The sequence below is a fragment of the Dermacentor variabilis genome, chromosome 9, assembly GCF_050947875.1.
Source record: "Dermacentor variabilis isolate Ectoservices chromosome 9, ASM5094787v1, whole genome shotgun sequence".
Taxonomy (NCBI): Eukaryota; Metazoa; Arthropoda; class Arachnida; order Ixodida; family Ixodidae; genus Dermacentor; species Dermacentor variabilis.
This window is the reverse complement of record NC_134576.1, coordinates 75,186,026-75,204,101: the sequence shown is the minus strand read 5'-3', so window position 1 is coordinate 75,204,101 and position 18,076 is coordinate 75,186,026. Positions and strand designations below refer to the sequence as shown.

Sequence of the window (18,076 nt, the reverse complement as noted above, 5' to 3'; positions counted from 1 at the left end):
TTTAGGCCCATAGAAATGCATGGGTGCCGGCAGGCAGCTTTGATCAAGATCGAATGAACATAAAATTCTAATTAACCTGAGTTGAGTTAACTGAAGTCTACCCTTATGATATCTTTAGAAAAAAAAAATGGTGTGAAATATGGAGGTGTCAAAAACATTCTGCACTTTAAAAAAAATGAAATTTGTCACAACAGGTAAGGGGTGTAAGGAAGGCATATGTGCTTCTTCTGAACTAGCAAGCCACAAGTATTGAGTAAATCTTACTTTCTGCAAAGTTTAATGCCTTTAAAATGTATCTACATTCAGGTAAAGACCACTTAGCAATAAGGCACCTTGAAATAGCATATTTTACAGCAGAAACATCTTGCTGAACAAGTCATTCCATGACGCATTTCTAATGCACTGTAACTTGATGGTTTTGAGTTACCTATATATGAGGCTTCTGATTATGTCTGCATAGGTTTGTGCATGAAGAGCACAAATATCAAACTACATTCAACTTTGAAGATGTGACCAGTCACCACAGTGTAAGACATATACTCTTTAGCTGGGGACAATTCTTGGCTTGTTTTAGAGACGTGATCAGCCAGCTAAAGTAGCAAATGACAATGCATCCGTCGGCCCAGTGACGGCAGTGGATGCCTGTTGGTGGAATGATGCAACTTTAGTTAGAACAAAGATGAGAGCTTGTGCGGGCGAGAAACGCGCCTATGACAAGCAACAAGGGAATGGCTTCTGCATGCGTCGTTGCACCGCTGTATCTGCTCCATCAAGGCTATGTGATGCCCTCTCCCCCACGCTCTCTCCTCATCACGGTGACCTACTTTCGCACATCACTCAATCATTTCGGATTTCTTGTGAAGCACCGGTTGCTATACCAACAGGAGGTAAAACCAATAAAAACCTCTTCTTGCTAGAAGTTGCGTCATACCGCCGATAGGTATCTGATGCCGTCACCGGGCCGATGGACATGTGCCATTTCTACTTTTTCTAGTGAATCCCGGTGTTCTCACCTAAAGAATATATATATATATATCATACACCATGCCACAGACTAACAACATGAAGTTTTGCCTTGACCTTGAGGCAGTGCAAACATGACATTTCTGACTTGTCATTTTCGATAAATGGAGGTTCACACCCTCTCAACCGTATAAGGAATACTGCCAAGCATCAGATCGTCTTAAGTAACTGACTATTGTACCTTTTTTTCAATTAGCCAGTGCTTGTTAATACAATCACCAGGATGGTAGATGCAACATAAAAACATGACCAGTCGAACGCGCTTATAGCAATATTGCAGTGCCATGAAAACTTCATTGTTATAACCTGTAATGGTTATAACAAGGTTGCATGAAAAAAATGAAAACAGGGGGATGGCGGAACTGTTGTGAGAAAACTACAATGGCAGGGCGGCCAGTGCCCCTCCCCACCGCATTCCTCCATCTGGCTGCCGATTGTGTTCACTCGTATAACTGCTTCCTGGGAGCTCCAATCGATATAACAAGTCGTGGCTGTTGGCGTTAAAGAATGGCACTGCTATAACAACTGCAAAGACGGGTCATGGATGGCAAGTGATATGCGAGCTCTACCGAGGCATCTCTGGTGGTCCTAAAAGGGGCCTTTTAAAAAATGCGAGAAGGTTGCCACAGCAGCTGGTCAGCGTGAGAAATCAAGAACAAACGCTGGGAGATTGCCACAACCATCTCTCCACCCACATACTTCCCATTGACTTACCTGAGAAAACCCCATGTCTGTCGGCCTTGCTTGCTTTACGCAAATGTAGCCGACATCCTTCTCTGAGTCATCCAGGTGCTCCACTTAGTACAGCGGAAGGTTCCTCGTGAAAACAAAGCCTCAAAGAAACTGAATCATCTACCAGGCCTCCTTTGAGGACAATGTTGAGGCAGCCTGCCCTATTGTGTTATTGCTGCCATCGTTGCCATCGCTATCCCATGCATGTGTGTTCACAACAATCACCTCATCGGTTAAAAGGACTTAGTTTCCAAATCTCTGGCAGTGCACATTCTTTTCACTGGCAACGTTGTGCATTGCCGATCATCAGTGGGCGGATCAGCCATCTTCCATTTTGGCAGCGAGTCAAACGAGGCTAAGAAACCACATGGCCAGGAATGACTTCGACGCAACCAACAAAGACGAGTGCAAGCAACTTAATCAGTTGGCAGACCTGCACCAAATGAGGGACCTGTGAGCAGTCTGGGAGCAGCGCAGTTGGTGCGGTCCATTCATGCTTCGGAGGGTGGTTCGTAATAGAGCTATGGGCGCAGCCTGTTCATGTTCGGAGGGTTGGAAGGGCGACGGGAGAGACGTGTGCGAGGCTGCCAATGCGGAGAAGACTGGAAAGAGCACGCGGCGGCTGTTGGGTTGGAGGGCCATCATGCAGCGGCTTAAGTTTCTCTTTTTCTTTGTTCTTTCCAAGGATTTTGCGTTTCATTACCTTTCGACCAGGACACTCAGTAGCCAGACATCATCGTTATAACCGATAATGTGGTATGGGGAATTGTAGTGAGCGGGTTATTTCACCATAGAAAACATACAAAAGTTGACGGTGCAGCAGTTTTTCGTTGTTATAACTAATATATTGTTAAAACTCGTATCATTATAAGTGGGTTCAACTGCATGTTGTACACCGTGCTACAGACTAACAAGGAAGTTTTGTCTTGACCTTGAGGCAGGGAAAACATGACATTTTCGACTTGTCATTCATTTTCAATAAATGGAGGTCCACACCCTCTAAACTGTAGAAGAAATACCGCTAAGTATTAGAGCGTCCTAAGTAATTGACTACCATACCTTTTCTCTACTAACCAGTACTTGTTAATTTGATAACCAGGATGGTGGATGCAACATGAAAACATGACACACTGGCTCGCTTTGTTTTGGGGCTTGCTGCAATTGCCACATGCTAGCGCAACCAGAAAAAATTCACTCAACACTCTTTGTTTTTATGAGCATCATCATAATGCTGGTACGTAATGCCAGGAAATGTTTTGTCTATGTCATGATGTCACAATGACGTCAAGGGCACCAGCTCTGGCATTTCAAGACCAGCTTCACTATATCCACTCAAGCCTCGTTATAACAAAATTGAAAAGGAAGCCGAAAAAACTTCGTTATACTAATTACTGCCCTTTACTGCAGTATATGCCCAACGGTGTTGACAACTTTAGAGATGCAAAGAAGGCTGCAGATGTGCAGGCCACCAAACCACTACACGGGCATGTATGCAAAGAAATTCACATAAAACAACAGTCAATAACACTCTGGTGTGTACAACACACAACTTTATAGCACCTCATGTGACAGCCTTTATGATAGCATGTACTTCTGTTCAAATGTGACGGTCTTTCGCTTCCGCTTTTCAATTGGCTTGCTCATATTGTCGTGAAATAAGCAAAACAGCGGCGTGGTCGAAGGGAACAGCTAGCACACTGCGATGCAAACGAAGTCCATCGTGTTTGAACAGCACATTGCACATAAAACAGTGTGCCAACTATGCAGCTGGAGCAATATTCTCAGGCTACCGCCGTGACTTTCGGACATAGTTTCACTTTCACGAGATTTCGTGAACCCGTCGAAGCGTACGGCCGACAGAGCTTGGCACAGCGCCAGAAACACTGTCGGCCGTATGCACAGACACATTCGGCCCGTGAGAGTGAAATTATCTGACCTCATGCTACTTCATGGCCTTGTGGCTTCTGCGGCTTTGCCATGTCAGTGCACTGGCTTGGCTTAGCCAACTTGTGCCAGTTTTATACAATCTTGGAGGTCTGGCCTAGCTGCATAAGCAAGCGCGGCCCGTCGGACAAAGAGAGAGAGAAGTGGAGGTACTGGTGTTTAGCATGCCTCGTGTAGGCATCATCATCAGTGTGTGGCGCTGCGCAGCTAGGTGTGGCCTCCGAGTTTGTGATATTGGAGGGTGTGCCTAGCTTCACCAGCTATGTGCCACAGCAAGAGAGAGTTGCGATAAGATAAGAAACGAGCGCCTGCTGTGCGCGGCCACCGTGGGTGCGGCAGTGACAAAGGCCAATGTTGCGCGATGGCGTATTCGACACCGGACTTCTGAACTGCTGTGCGCAACGAGTGCGGAACCGGGCGGAAAGCGATGTGGTCGGTGTGCAACGGTTGGGGCACGTGGTTTCAAAGACTAATTCAGTTTGTTATATCCATTGGCAGAACAAGTTTACTTTGTTAAAATGAGGTTTTAAATATGAGGAGCTCTATATATTTAAAGAGGAATTGCATTTAGTACAATAGTACCTCGTTGATACGTTCCCGTTGCGTACATTTTTCCTGCGCCAGTGCTCACAATCGAGAACACAAAAAGTGACCCAATAGAGTTACGCTCATTTTTGACTGGTTCATACATTCCCGGAAAACGTGGATTTTTTGGCACCAGCACACAGCGCGTTGCCAAACTGCGATCGTATGATACATTTTCTGGCCACTAGATCTCATGTAAACAAGAAAATGCGCGAGGCATGCCCGATTGAGAACGGTATAGGGCTGCCCATCGCGGCAGCTTCACCACAATACGCACCTGTCCGTCTCACATCAAAACACCGGTGCACACTCAATTTATAATTTCGGCACCAGCAAATCTCCTGGGTCGTCGCGCACAACATTCATAGCTATCACCACCAATGCTATTGCGATAAGCACCTTCGCCTATCTGTTTCACAGCGCGTGGTACCGTGAGAAGCATAGCACACGCTCAGCGCACCCTAGGCGATAAACGAAACGCGCCGCCGTTCCTTGCTGCAAACTGCGATTGTATACGTTTTCCGGCCGCTAGATCCCACGTGAACAAGAAAAGGCGCGAGGCGCGTACGGTCGAAAACAGTATAAAGCTGCCCGTCTTACGTGAAAATGATGGTGCGCACAGTTTCTTATTCTGGTACCAGCAAATCTCCGCCCCGGTCATTGCACACCGACTTTTCATCTATCACCGCCATACTTGTTGCAATAAGCATCTTCACCTATCTGTTTTGCAGAGCGTGGTGCATAGTGCCATTGGTAGAGTACTGTGCAGGCTTTTAGTAGGCGATAATCCAAATGGGCCGCCATTCCCTGCTGCAGGCATCATGATGTGGGCGTCATGTTTCACTTCAGCTGCATACAGTGTCACCCTCCAGCTCGATTTCCTTTCGGTTTTTCTCGCCCTCTTAAAACACCACGCAATAGGAAAACAACAAAGCGCATCTCGGGCCGCAATGATCCACGTGACGCTTCGCATTATGTAGATGTGAACAATAGATGAGTCTAAGTTTTTTAGTTGTATGTTTTTCTGGTTAGTACGTTTTCTCTCATGGTTTTTTTCCAAAACATATGAACGAGGTTCTACTTTGCTTCATTATACCCATTACTTGGTTATATCCTGCCTCATTATAATGAGGAACAAATCTAATTAAAATACTGTATCCAACAAGTGTTTCCAAAACTTTATACCTGTTAAGTGTGACCTTTTGGCATGCAAAACGTGTGCACAGTTGAACCCACTTCTACACTATTCAAGTGCGACAAAAATTCCATTCTTATAACCTGGTTGCACGAAAAAATCAAAATAGGGAGATGGCAAAGCTGTTGTGAGAAAACTATAATGGCAGGTGGGCCAGTACCCTTCCCCACTACCTTCCTCCATCCGGCTGCTGATTGTGTTCACTCGTTTAACTGCTTCCTGGGCGCTCCGATCGCGTGTAACAAGCCTAGGCTGTCGGCATAAAAGAATGGGGCACCGCTATAACAGCTGCAAACTGGTCACAGGTGGCAATCGATATGCGGACACCACTGAGGCATCACTTTGGTCACCCCAAAAAGGGCCTTAAAGGAGTACTGACAAAAAAATTCAAAGTCGAGTTAACATGTGAGATCAATTTATGTGGGCACAAACTCGTCTACAAAATATAAACGGCGAATATAGCTTAGAACATACTTAAAATCAATTTTAAAATATGCGTGCGCGCAGCCAACTGTCAAACGTAGCACCTCGTGACATTGACATCAAGGAAGGAATGTAAACAGCCGAGAAAACGCCACATTATGAGTTTGTGCTGACATCGGGGCGGGCCCTGCGAGTAAGTTTCTCACCACTCCGATAGCCATCGTGTATTTCTTCCTTTTTTCTTTTTTTTCGCCGCTGACGGCAGCACAAAAATCAGCTAAAATTTGTTTCCAGCATGAAATAACTCGTAAAGTAAGGTGACCTCTAAAGTGTGCATGTTATAAAATGTTGCATGAAGTAGTAAATCGTTGCCGTGGTCTCCACTTGTAAGCGGTCCATAGCAGCCACCGCTGCAATTGTCTCTACAAAGCGGCTCACCTGGCTAACGTGTTTTCTCATCGCTACCAACGGGGTCAGGAAAAGTAATTGCATTCTCACTTGTAAGCGACATAACTGTGCAGACGTTAATTGTGTTGATGAAGATAGGTGCTTTATTATGAGCTGTGGATGGATCGCAAGGACCGTCGGCCTCGGATCCGATGGCCAGCTCGCATGGCTCGCTCGTTTGCTACCGTCGGTGTTGATGAGCGTCAGAAGTGGTCCGAGTTCATGCACGCCACTGAACGCTTAGAATTGACTTCGCTGAAGAGCAGCCAGATTTGCTTGTTTCATTTCGAGTGTGCCTGGTATAAACAAAACCCGCCGAGCTTAGAGCAGTCTGATGACCTTTCACAAACTACGTACCCCCAAGCCTCATGCTGTGCCAAATTTTACCCCACCTTGTGTCCTGCTCCAGAATATGCTTCATTCCCAAAGCGCCCCCAATGAATGGTTAGCACTACTTGTAGCAGTGCGTAAGCATATTGATAACTGTCGCTGGCTGCACTTTCCGAGTCGCTGCTTTGTAGTGGATCCAATCAAACGTGGTTGGCCACATCTAACACAGCGGCAACTCCTGCTTGCAGGAACTAGTCGCCGCTGAAGGACAACAACGAGGCCAATGATGATGGTGAGGACATCGCAAATCACGTGCAGGCGGGACAGACAAACTAGCAACACGAAGCACGTGCGCCTGCGAGCGTATGCGTTTTGTGTGGTCACGTGCCCAGCTGTGTTTACATTCCTTCTTTAGCCCATCTTGTTGCTCTCTGCAACTGAAACTGGGACTGGTCGCTACAAACAAGACTCCAAATAATTACCTGTCGCGATCTGAAGCAAATGATGTTTCATGCTGTGATTACTTGGTCATTAGCTACTTATTGGAGTGTAAAAAATAAGACCTAAATTTTTTTTGTCAGTACTCCTTTTGAAAATTGTGAGACGGCTGTCGCGGCAGCCTGTCAGCTTGAGAAATCCAGAAGAAATGCTGAGGCGAGATCACCACAAGCATCTCGCCACGTACTTCTCACTGGCTTGCACGAGAAAAACTCCGCGTCCGTCAGCCTCACATGCTTTACGTGAAGCTTGCCGACATCCTTCTCAAAGGCATCCAGGTGCCCCATGTAGTGCAGCAGAAGGTTTCTCACAAAAGCGAAGCCCCGGAGGGGCTAAATAATCTGCCGGCCCTCCTGTGGGGACAACATTGAGGCAGCCTGTTCTATCGTGTCATCGCTGCCGTCGTTGCCTTTGTTATCTGACGCAGGCATGTTCATGACGATCGCCTCATCGGTTAGAAGCACTTATAAAATAGATAGTTTTCAAATCTTTCTTTCCAGTGCTTTCTTTTAACTAGCAATATCGTGCATTGCCGATGATGAGCGAACGGACCAGCCATCTTCCGTTTCGGTGGAAAGTCAAACGAGGCTGAGAAACCATAGAAAACCGACAGAAGTTCACGGTACAGCATCTTTTCATTGTTATAACTGATATAGTGTTAAAACCGGTATCATTATAAGTGGATTCGACTGTAGTAGAGCTTTAGCAACTTCAGAAATATGTATCAGCTCTCCTTTGAAACATATTAGGGTAGAGGCTTGGGTAAGTTGGTCATGGTTCATAACGGCGGTGTTTGCGTAGCACATGAAAGAGGAAAGGTTCTACTGACATTAAAGATTATATTACTCTGCTGCATGGCCAGCTACTCCTGTGTGTAGAAGAGTGTATGGACACATTTGGGTCTTCTGCTTTCCCAATATGCACGGGTATTCACAAAGCAGCTTGCTGGAATTGCTGTTTTTATTTGAAGGTCGCCTTTGTGTCATGGAATGATAATAACCACATACAAAAAAGTGGTGTATGTATATGATCCTGCTTGGCGCCTATTCTCAGTGACATTTTTCTTGCTTATTACGATTTTGCCTTGGTCCACAAGCTTGATGAATCAGTAATACTCAAAGTTTGCCTCTGTGTTGATGATTATTTAGTAGTTGTAAAATGTAACAATGAGTATTTCCAGAAGATATCCTCAGATACTGTGGCTATCTTCCGTGAGTACCCGAAGCCGCTTGTTCTCACGTTTGAATTACCCGATTCAAGCACCCTACGATTTCTTGATTTGAAGCTTTTATTCACGCCTGCACACGTTTGCTGGATGTATGAACCGAAAAGCAGTAAACCATTTTTGCCTTTCAGCTCAGCCCACTCAAAGTTAGTTAAGAGGAGCATCACTAACCTTTGGCTTGCCAACGCCCTCAAGAAGTCTTGCCCCCACACAACACTAAGTAGTTTCTCTCAACAGGCGAGGCGCCTGGTAGAAGCCAATTATTCAGTGCACTTGCTTTCTTCGGTGGCCGAAAAGTTGCTCAAGGTTGTGCAACGAGGACATAGGCTCGAGAAGCGGGACATCTCTGAAAAGACCTGGTCTGTCGTGCTGCCATATGTGCACAGCATTTCGCACAGGTTACAAAAGATTGGCCAGGACTAGACTTTGTGTGGTTTTCTTGGCTCCAGAAAAACTACAGAAGCTATGGAAGCGAGTCAACACGCCACACACCTTTTCTTCATGCTCCACTAAGCACAAGACAGGTTTCATCCCGTGTGTAGAAGGGGTCATTTACTTGATCCCACTGAAGTGCAGTATGACTTATGTCGGTTAAACTGGCAGAGAGCCTCAACGACCGCTTGCGCGAGCACTGAAACAATGTGTACAATACAGTGCACGGGCACCTTGGCATTCATTGCCGGGATTCAAAGTGTAACCCTCTCCTTCATCAGTGTGTGGTATTGGCAAGGCATAGGTCGCCATTAACCCAAGAAATAACAGAAGCGGAGTACATGCACAATGTGCAGATAATGAATACCTTCTGCAAGCGGGATAGCCGAAAGTGGACGTGGAGGAGCCCGAATGGCGAGACTAGAAATGAAGTAGACTTCATACTCTGCGCTAACCCTGGCATCATACAAGACGTGGACGTGCTCAGCAAGGTGCGTTGCAGTGACCATAGGATAGTAAGAACTCGAATTATCCTAGACCTGAGGAGGGAACGGAAGAAACTGCTACATAAGAAGCCGATCAATGAGTTAGCGGTAAGAGGGAAAACAGAGGAATTCCAGATGAAGCTACAGAACAGGTATTCGGCTTTAACTCAGGAAGAGGACCTTAGTGTTGAAGCAATGAACGACAATCTTGTGGGCATCATTAAGGAGTCTGCAATAGAAGTCGGTGGTAACCCCGTTAGACAGGATACCAGTAAGCTATCGCAGGAGACGAAAGATCTGATCAAGAAACGCCAATGTATGAAAGCGTCTAACCCTACAGCTAGATTACACCTGGCAGAACTTTCGAAGTTAATCAACAAGCGTAAGACAGCTGACATAAGGAAGTATAATATGGATAGAATTGAACATGCTCTCAGGAACGGAGGAAGCCTAAAAGCAGTGAAGAAGAAACTAGGAATTGGCAAAAATCAGATGTATGCGGTAAGAGACAAAGCCGGCAATATCATTACTAATATGGATGAGATAGTTCAAGTGGCTGAGGACTTCTATAGAGATTTATACAGTACCAGTGGCACCCACGATGTTAATGGAAGAGAGAGTAGTCTAGAGGAATTCGAAATCCTACAGGTAACGCCGGAAGAAGTAAAGAAAGCCTTGAGAGCTATGCAAAGGGGGAAGGCAGCTGGGGAGAATCAGGTAACAGCAGATCTGTTGAAGGATGGTGGGCAGATTGTTCTAGAGAAACTGGCCACCCTGTATACGCAATGCCTCATGACTTCGAGTGTACCGGAATCTTGGAAAAACGCTAACATAATCCTAATCCATAAGAAAGGGGACTCCAAAGACTTGAAAAATTATAGTCCGATCAGCTTACTGTCCATTGCCTACAAAGTACTTACTAAAGTAATCGCAAATAGAATCAGGAACACCTTAGACTTCCGTCAACCAAAGGACCAGGCCGGATTCCGTAAAGGCTACTCAACAATAGACCATATTCACACTATCTATCAGGTGATAGAGAAATGTGCCGAATATAACCAACCCTTATATATAGCTTTCATTGATTACGTGAAAGCGTTTGATTCTGTCGAAACCTCAGCAGTCATGGAGGCATTATGGAATCAGGGTGCAGACGAGCCATATGTAAAAATACTGAAAGATATCTATAGCGGCTCCACAGCCACCGTATACCTCCATAAAGAAAGCAACAAAATCCCGATAAAGAAAGGCATCAGGCAGGGAGATACAATCTCTCCAATGCTATTCACAGCGTGTTTGCAGGAGGTATTCAGAGACCTGGATTGGGGAGAAGTGGGGATAAGAGTTAGTGGAGAATACCTTAGTAACTTGCGATTCGCTCATGATACTGCCTTGCTTAGTAACTCGGGGGACCAACTGCAATGCATGCTCACTGACTTGGAGAGGCAAAGCCGAAGGGTGGGTCTAAAAATTAATCTGAAGAAAACTAAACTAATGGTTAACAGTCTTGGAAGAGAACAGCAGTTTACGATAGGTAGTGAGGCACTGGAAGTGGTAAGGGAATACATCTACTTAAAACAGGTAGTGACGGCCGATCCGGATCATGAGACTGAAATAATCAGAAGAATAAGAATAGGCTGGGGTGCGTTTGGCAGGCATTCCCAGATCATGAACAGCAGGTTGCCATTATCCCTCAAGAGAAAAGTTTATAACAGCTGTGTCTTACCAGTACCCACGTACGGGGCAGAAACCTGGAGGTTTACGAAAAGGGTTCTACTTAAATTGAGGACGACGCAACGAGCTACGGAAAGAAGAATGATAGGCGTAACGTTAAGGGATAATAAAAGAGCAGATTGGGTGAGGGAACAAATGCGAATTAATGATATCTTAGTTGAAATCAAGAAAAAGAAATGTTGGGGGGGGGGGGGGGGGGCATGGGCAGGACACGTAATGAGGAGGGAAGGTAACCGATGGTCATTAAGAGTTACAGAATGGATTCCTAGGGAAGGGAAGCGTAGCAGAGGGCGGAAGAAAGTTAGGTGGGCGGATGAGATTAAGAAGTTTGCAGTGGCAACATGGCCACAATTAATAAATGACCGAGGTAGTTGGAGAAGTATGGGAGAGGCCTTTGCCCTGCAGTGAGCGTAACCAGGCTGCTGGTCATGATGATGATGACATTCACAATCTAGGTGACCACTGCGTAAGCACCGCTTCCATTGCTCTGTCACGACCTGAGCGAGATTACTTGGCCGCGTGCCGGGCAGTTGTGGGCACGTGAAGTGATCTGACTTAGTGATGTGCTGGCTCTGCATATCCCCCTTTTCCGTGTTTTCCTGTTTGCCGCACATATGTGCATTATGCTTGTCCGCAACTATAGATCAGTTGGTAGTGCTCCTTGCTCGTCTCTGTCCTTCCTTTCCTCCTTTTGTGCACTACAGAAACACCACCGTTATGTTCTCCTTTGAAGTTGAAATGAGGCCAAGGTACCTGCCACTGTAGCCCAGTGGCTACGGTACTGCACTGCGGAGGCTGATGTACCGGGTTTGTCTCCATTTGCACCGGCCACATTTTCATGGGGGCAAAATGCAAGAAAGCTCATGCACTTATATTTAGATGCACATCAACAAAATGCAGTTGATAAAAATTCATCCAGAATCCTTCACTACAGCAAGCCTTAAAGGGACCCTGAAACGATTTTGACGATTTTCTACAAACGTACTGAGTTGTTAGAGTAGGTCCTACTGATTAATAATTGACACATCTAAGTGCTCCCCATAAAGCGTGTAATTTATTATAAGGCTTTAAAAATGCACATCGCTGCCGATTGCAGCACATTGCGCGGCGGAATTTTAAGCCGCCCCTACCCATATGACCGAAATCACCCATATGACGTCAGTGGGGCGAGCTATCCTATTGGCTGACCAGGGCGCGTGATCGATAAATTTTCCAACTTTATGTTAAACAAATGATGTTCGTAATAGTTGGAATGTTAGTTAATTTGTTTTTATAACAAGAAAGTAACATAAAGAGAATGCACAAGAACAATTTTTCAGTACACTTAAGCACTTCCAGCACGCAGCAAGTGTCGTCTGCTTGTGTTACAACGTGCTCTGTCTTTGACGAGAGCTCCGCTGTCAGTGTCGGTTTGTGTTTTCGCGAGCACTATGATTCGACTTTGTTGCGTTGTGGACTGCAAACGTAGCGACTGGCAATATGTCAAGCTGCGACATCGTGTCCCTCTGCAAGCCAGTAGACGAGCGGACTGGCTGCAGCGCATCGGACTGCCGCTATCCGATCGGCGCCAGGATTTGTGCGATTGCGGCCGTCACTTTACACCGGAAGAGTACTAATGCAATAGCGTTTCGCGAGTCCGGTATTAGCGTAAACGCAAGTGCAAGGGGACAGGGCCTGGCCGTGTCCCCTTGCGTGTGGTTTCAGGGGATGAACAGAAGCGCAAATGTGAATGGTCTGCACGGTGCAGCCACCTGGTGACATAGAGCTCAACCACACACAATAGCAGTAACAAAATGTAATCTTGGCTGCTGGTGTAAATTTTTCGCAGGAGTGTAATCGTTAACACGTTGTTTTTGTAAATGTTTAAAATGTTTTACACTTCGTTAGAGCAATATTAGCTCTTTCTTTGGCTGGTTAAGCTCTGCGCCAGCGGGTGGCTGGACCGTGGAGACCGATCAGGCAGCTCACGTACGCCTACGCTAAAGTTCCTTCATCAACTTGAGTTTATGCCTCCATCGTTCCGTCGAAATATTCAGGTAGTGTGTGATTACCGGAATACCAGACACGTTCGGCGCTACGACAGAATGCTCGCAACGCACACTGCTTTGATAGCTCTCGCTTAGGGTCGACAGCCAAACGGCTAGCGGAGAGGTTTCTCGCGGGCGTGGGCGGGCTCCAAAACAACCGGAAATGGACGATGTGACGTCGCATCGTGATGCAGGGCCAGTGAAGGCGGAGCTTAGCCCCGATCGCTCGGCGAACGAGTTGAGGAGGAAAAGCATGGCTAGGGAGGAGGGTAACTTGTAATCGCTTGTAGCTCCATTAATACGTAACGCTTCACTTAAATTGTGGTGCGAATGTTCTACTTAAGCTGTACCCTAAACGTCTACAAAATTTGACCGAACCGTTTCAGGGGCCCTTTAAAATTGGGTTGTGGTATTGGCAGGTAAAACAACAGAATTTTATTTCTTTTTAAATTTTTTTGAGCACAAAAGTGAGGTTGCTGGAGTTGCTCAACCTTACAAGGTTGAGTTTGACTGAAATTGTTGAATCCGACTTGAGAGAAGTGAGGGAAGCAGAGGCAGTGTGACGCAATGAACAGTGACAATATACGCAATGAAAAAGACACAAACCAAAAGCCTTGCTTTTCTAAGTCTTGCATGCTCTGGTCTGTCTGTGCAGGAGATGACATATGCGGGGTGTCTGTGTGCGTGAGAGAGAAGGATGACATAGTGCAACTGTGGAATGCTGACGCACGTCTCAGCGAAGGTGCTACGGTGCTGTCCCGTGTTCACGCCCTCCTGCCACAAGGCATCACTCCAATTGCCGAGTTCTACAAACGTGAGTGTAACTTCCCAGTTCAGATAACTTCTCATCAACTAGAAGAGATGCAGGTTGCTGCCAAATGTGTAAAACACTGACAGCACTAGCTAGTGCATTCTTACGCTCAGAAGACCCCTATCACTCATGAAAATGTAACATATCATGTAGCCCACTACATTTGATGCATTAAGTGGCATCAGGTTCTACCTAGTGCCACGCAGCTAAAATTAATGTAATTTGCGTAAGATAGCGATAACAGATATATTAAATAAAAAACATAAAGAAAGGTCAGGCTGTATGTGCACAGTGATTCTTAAGTAGGCATCAGAAAGTGTAATGTGAAAATTTTAGGTGACTTTTATATAGTTGGTTTCCGTTAATGGGACCAACAAAATTGATTGAGTTATCTGGCAGGTCGAATTAAGCAAGAGGCAGGAAAGATGCAGAAGCACACCGCTGATTCATTTGGCCATACTTGCCCGATTCGAACGCATCTTCGAATCATGCGCTCTCCCACCTTTTATGGTTTCAAAGTACAAAACTAACTTAGGAATGACATTAGAGCTCCTGAACAAAGTGCATATTTAACGTGCATCCAATTCTTTAGCAAGAAAAACGTAGCATGCCTGTGATTCTGGCAATAAGAAAAAGACAAAACCAGTAAACTTATTTACATAACGTATATCGTCGTCACTCCCTAACAAGACTTTATCGCTGTCTTTGAACCACATGTTGACCTCCGTATGGTCCATAGCGGGCTTGATATTCAGAATTTCTCTGCACTAAAAACGGGATGGTAGCCCACACATGGACTAACCACTCTGCTAATTCATCCTATGACGTATGCAGCTTAAGGTTTCCTACAATATTACTAGAGTGAACTTTGGTGCTAGTGTCTGTGCCATGGGAATGCAACTTCTTTTTGGGCAAGTTGGTGCGATTTAGAAAACATGATTTTAGGGTGCTAAAATGACACTCACAAGGGAGAGACACACAGAGCGCTAACTATCAACTGATTTATTGAAATAGGAGATGGGGCATGATGCAGTTCCTGCGCGTGCACAACTCGAGAGAAACGACGTGACGTTGAAGCATCAACTCTGCCATTACATCTGAGCTTCAAACAAGTTCATCTCAAAAGCATACGACGTGACCGAGGTATTATTCGCACATGTGGTACCTTTCCTTTTGATGTAGCATGTTTCCAAGAGTTCATGAGCAGTTTTATTGCTGCTCCTACCCAGTATGGTAACGAGCATACAGTATCGCTCACATGTGCAAGGGCATTGCAATGCATGCTAAGATGCGCATAGCTCACCTCTCCTTTTTAAAGTGTTTAGGTATGTTGATGATTTTTCTCATTCTTTTAGGGTGCGACTCCCCAGTGTGGCGTTTCGGGAGGCCGTCAATTTAGTTTTAGCCGATTTCAAGCGATGTGAATAGGGACTGTCTTTTAACTTTGAACTGCCTGTTGCTAAGACATTACAGTTTTTACACATTAATCTAACGTTTTTACCTCGTCATGTTTGCTTTGCTTATAATCCACGCATTACGAAAGGACTCCTCCCGTACAACTTGGCCCACTCAAAGGTTGTGAAACGCAGTATTGCCTCTCTATGCCTTGGGTCAGCACTGCGTAAACCATGTTCATACAATGCAGGAAAGTTTTTTACATCAGCGCACTAAACTTTTAAAAGCTGGCTTCCCTCAATCGGTCATCCACGCCATGGCCGCATCTGTTCACTGTACGATGAAAAAGGACCTTGTTGAGTTCCAAGTCTGACATTACCAGAACAGACGTGGTAGACCTAAGGTTGTTCTGTACATGCATAAAATTAGCCACAACCTTAGGAATGTATCAGATAGGTACGGTGTCCGTGTTTTTTTTTTTTTTTTTTCCACCTCCAACAAACTAGCCCAGGCATGTCGTCGTGTCATGAGTACTGAGATACAAGGGTGCATGAAGAAGCATGCTAAGCGTTTTGTGCGCTGTACTGTTGAGGTAGTACACCTGAGATTCCTCTCAGGTGCAGAAAGTCATATGTAAGCCAAACTGGCAGATGCCTGAATGATCGACTGAGGGAGCATTCTAACAAACAAATTGGATGGTGCGCGTCTTAGCACACATTGCAATGCCTGCTCATGTGAGCCATATTTTATCCACTTTGCCACACTGGGTAGGAGTGGCAATAAAACTGCTCGTGAACTCTTCGATACGCGCTACATCGAAAAGAAAAGTGCCACTTGTGTGAGTGATACCTCAGTCATATTGTATGCTTCTGAGATGTGCTTGTTTGAAGCGCAGAAGTAGCTGCAGAGATAATCCTTTAATGTCACGTCATGCCGTATTTATTTGAATCTAGGCCGATAATTTTTTTCAGATAATCATATACCAAACTCCAGGGTCATCTTAGATTCGAAAATTTTAAAAAAACGCGCACCAGTTTTTAATTTAAATTGATAAGTATGGTGCATAGCTAGCACCATCTAAACAAGTTGGTATCACAGCCACTACTAGCTGCACCAGTAGCCAACTGAAGTATGTGAGCGAAATCGCTATTTTGGGGGACCTGTGTGCCTGCGTCGTTCAGCGTGTGGTGTGGCGTTATTGTAATGGCATCAAACAAGCAATGCCACTATAGTGCTGCTTTCAAATGAGTTTGCTAGCTGCAGAGGCCTCGGCAAATGTTCAAGCCGGGCGGGACTTCGGCATCAATGAGAAAAGCGTCAGTCATTGGAGGGGGCAACCAGAGATGCTCTTTATGTGTGCCGCAACAAGGATGGCATTTATCAGACTACAACAGCGATGATGATGTAGAATGAGCTTGACATGCTCATATTCAATAAATGCGGTTTTCATTTTGTGAACGCTGTCCTCTCTTTTTTGTTCGTTCTACTTTCAAGGTACAATTTTCTTTTTCTGACTTCAGATATTTGGGTGTCGGCTTAGAATAGGGGCCGGCCTAGATTCGATTAAATACAGTATCTTTTGAGTTGCACATGCACAGGAATTGCACCATGCTGCATCTTTATTTTAATAAATCAGTGTGTCTCTCCCTTTTGTGTATCTTTTTAACGGCCTAAAATCGTGTTTTCCATAGCATGGGACTGATGAGGCAGTACACATATTTGATTCAAACAGAAGGAATTCACTGTTCTGTTACTATGCCGCCATGAGGCAAGCGTCATTGCCAATGGAGACATTCTCTCCCTATGTCTCTAATAGTGTTTCCAAGCAGTGTTCTTTTCCTGCCTTATTGCCTATAGGAGCTGAGAGATGCACCACAACATCAAGCCCTGCCTCCTTTTTTTTTTCGTTCTCTTCTTTTTGCGACACTATGCCTTCCACATTGGATGATAAGTCATAGTGAGTGACTGAACACTCAATGTGAGGAGGCATTTGTGCATACGACCTTGACTCTGGCTGAGAGTGAGCTTCCACTAGAGGGAAGGTTCACAGCATTTAGTTTAACATTTCAGCTGTGTGTGGTGCGTAGCACTGTAATAACTTGCAGCACATCGTGTATACGCTATGCTTGTCTGTTTAAAAGGCTCAAACCTGGTGAGGGGCATTTTTGTAATGAGGCAAAGGTTGAAGTCTGGACAAGTTTAATTCCTTACAGGGGCCTAGCTGGCAGCTGCCGGACTGGGTTGCAAACTGCCACTTGATATCTCGCAGCAATGCTATAAAGGCCGCCGCTGTGGCACTGGTGTCGCTCGGTCACCGTCATTTGATGTCATGTCCATCCTGCTACGTCACACCTTTAGCAAGTCCAGACAGGACTCAAAGCAGGCATGAGTACAACTTGTTGACAAGCTGTATTGCTGGCCTGGTGGAGCATGAACATGTAGAGATGCTTTGTGTCACTAACCACGTAAAACACATAGTAACTTTGTATTCTAAATATAAATGGCCACCTAAACGTTGGATGGCATTTGCTTATGCACTGTGGTACTTGTTGTTATGGTATTTGTTTTCTAGAGCCCTTTAGTGTAGAACACTCATTAGATTCTGCAACATGTTCGAATTCACTCCCAGAAGTCAGATATCTTCATGTGGCAGTGAATAGTGGGTTTTGAATTTAGTATATCATAAATATAGCATTATGGATATCTCTGTGTGGCAGTAAGCAGATGTATTTACCTAACCCTTTGAGGGGTTTTGTCGTATATGGGCAGTGGCAGTCTTCCATCCCACAA

At 45.3% G+C, this 18,076-nt stretch overlaps 1 protein-coding gene across 3 annotated transcripts in view; it reads left to right on the top strand.

The window, feature by feature from the left end:
• The window catches only part of LOC142556979 (eukaryotic translation initiation factor 4E type 3-like), a 48,836-nt gene that overhangs the window by 16,722 nt on the left and 14,038 nt on the right, over window positions 1–18,076 (top strand). For all 3 annotated transcript variants that reach the window (XM_075668460.1, XM_075668461.1, XM_075668459.1), the window contains exon 5: window positions 13,736–13,894. In XM_075668460.1, coding sequence (XP_075524575.1) covers window positions 13,736–13,894 — 159 coding nt within the window. The remainder of the gene's footprint in view (window positions 1–13,735; window positions 13,895–18,076) is intronic.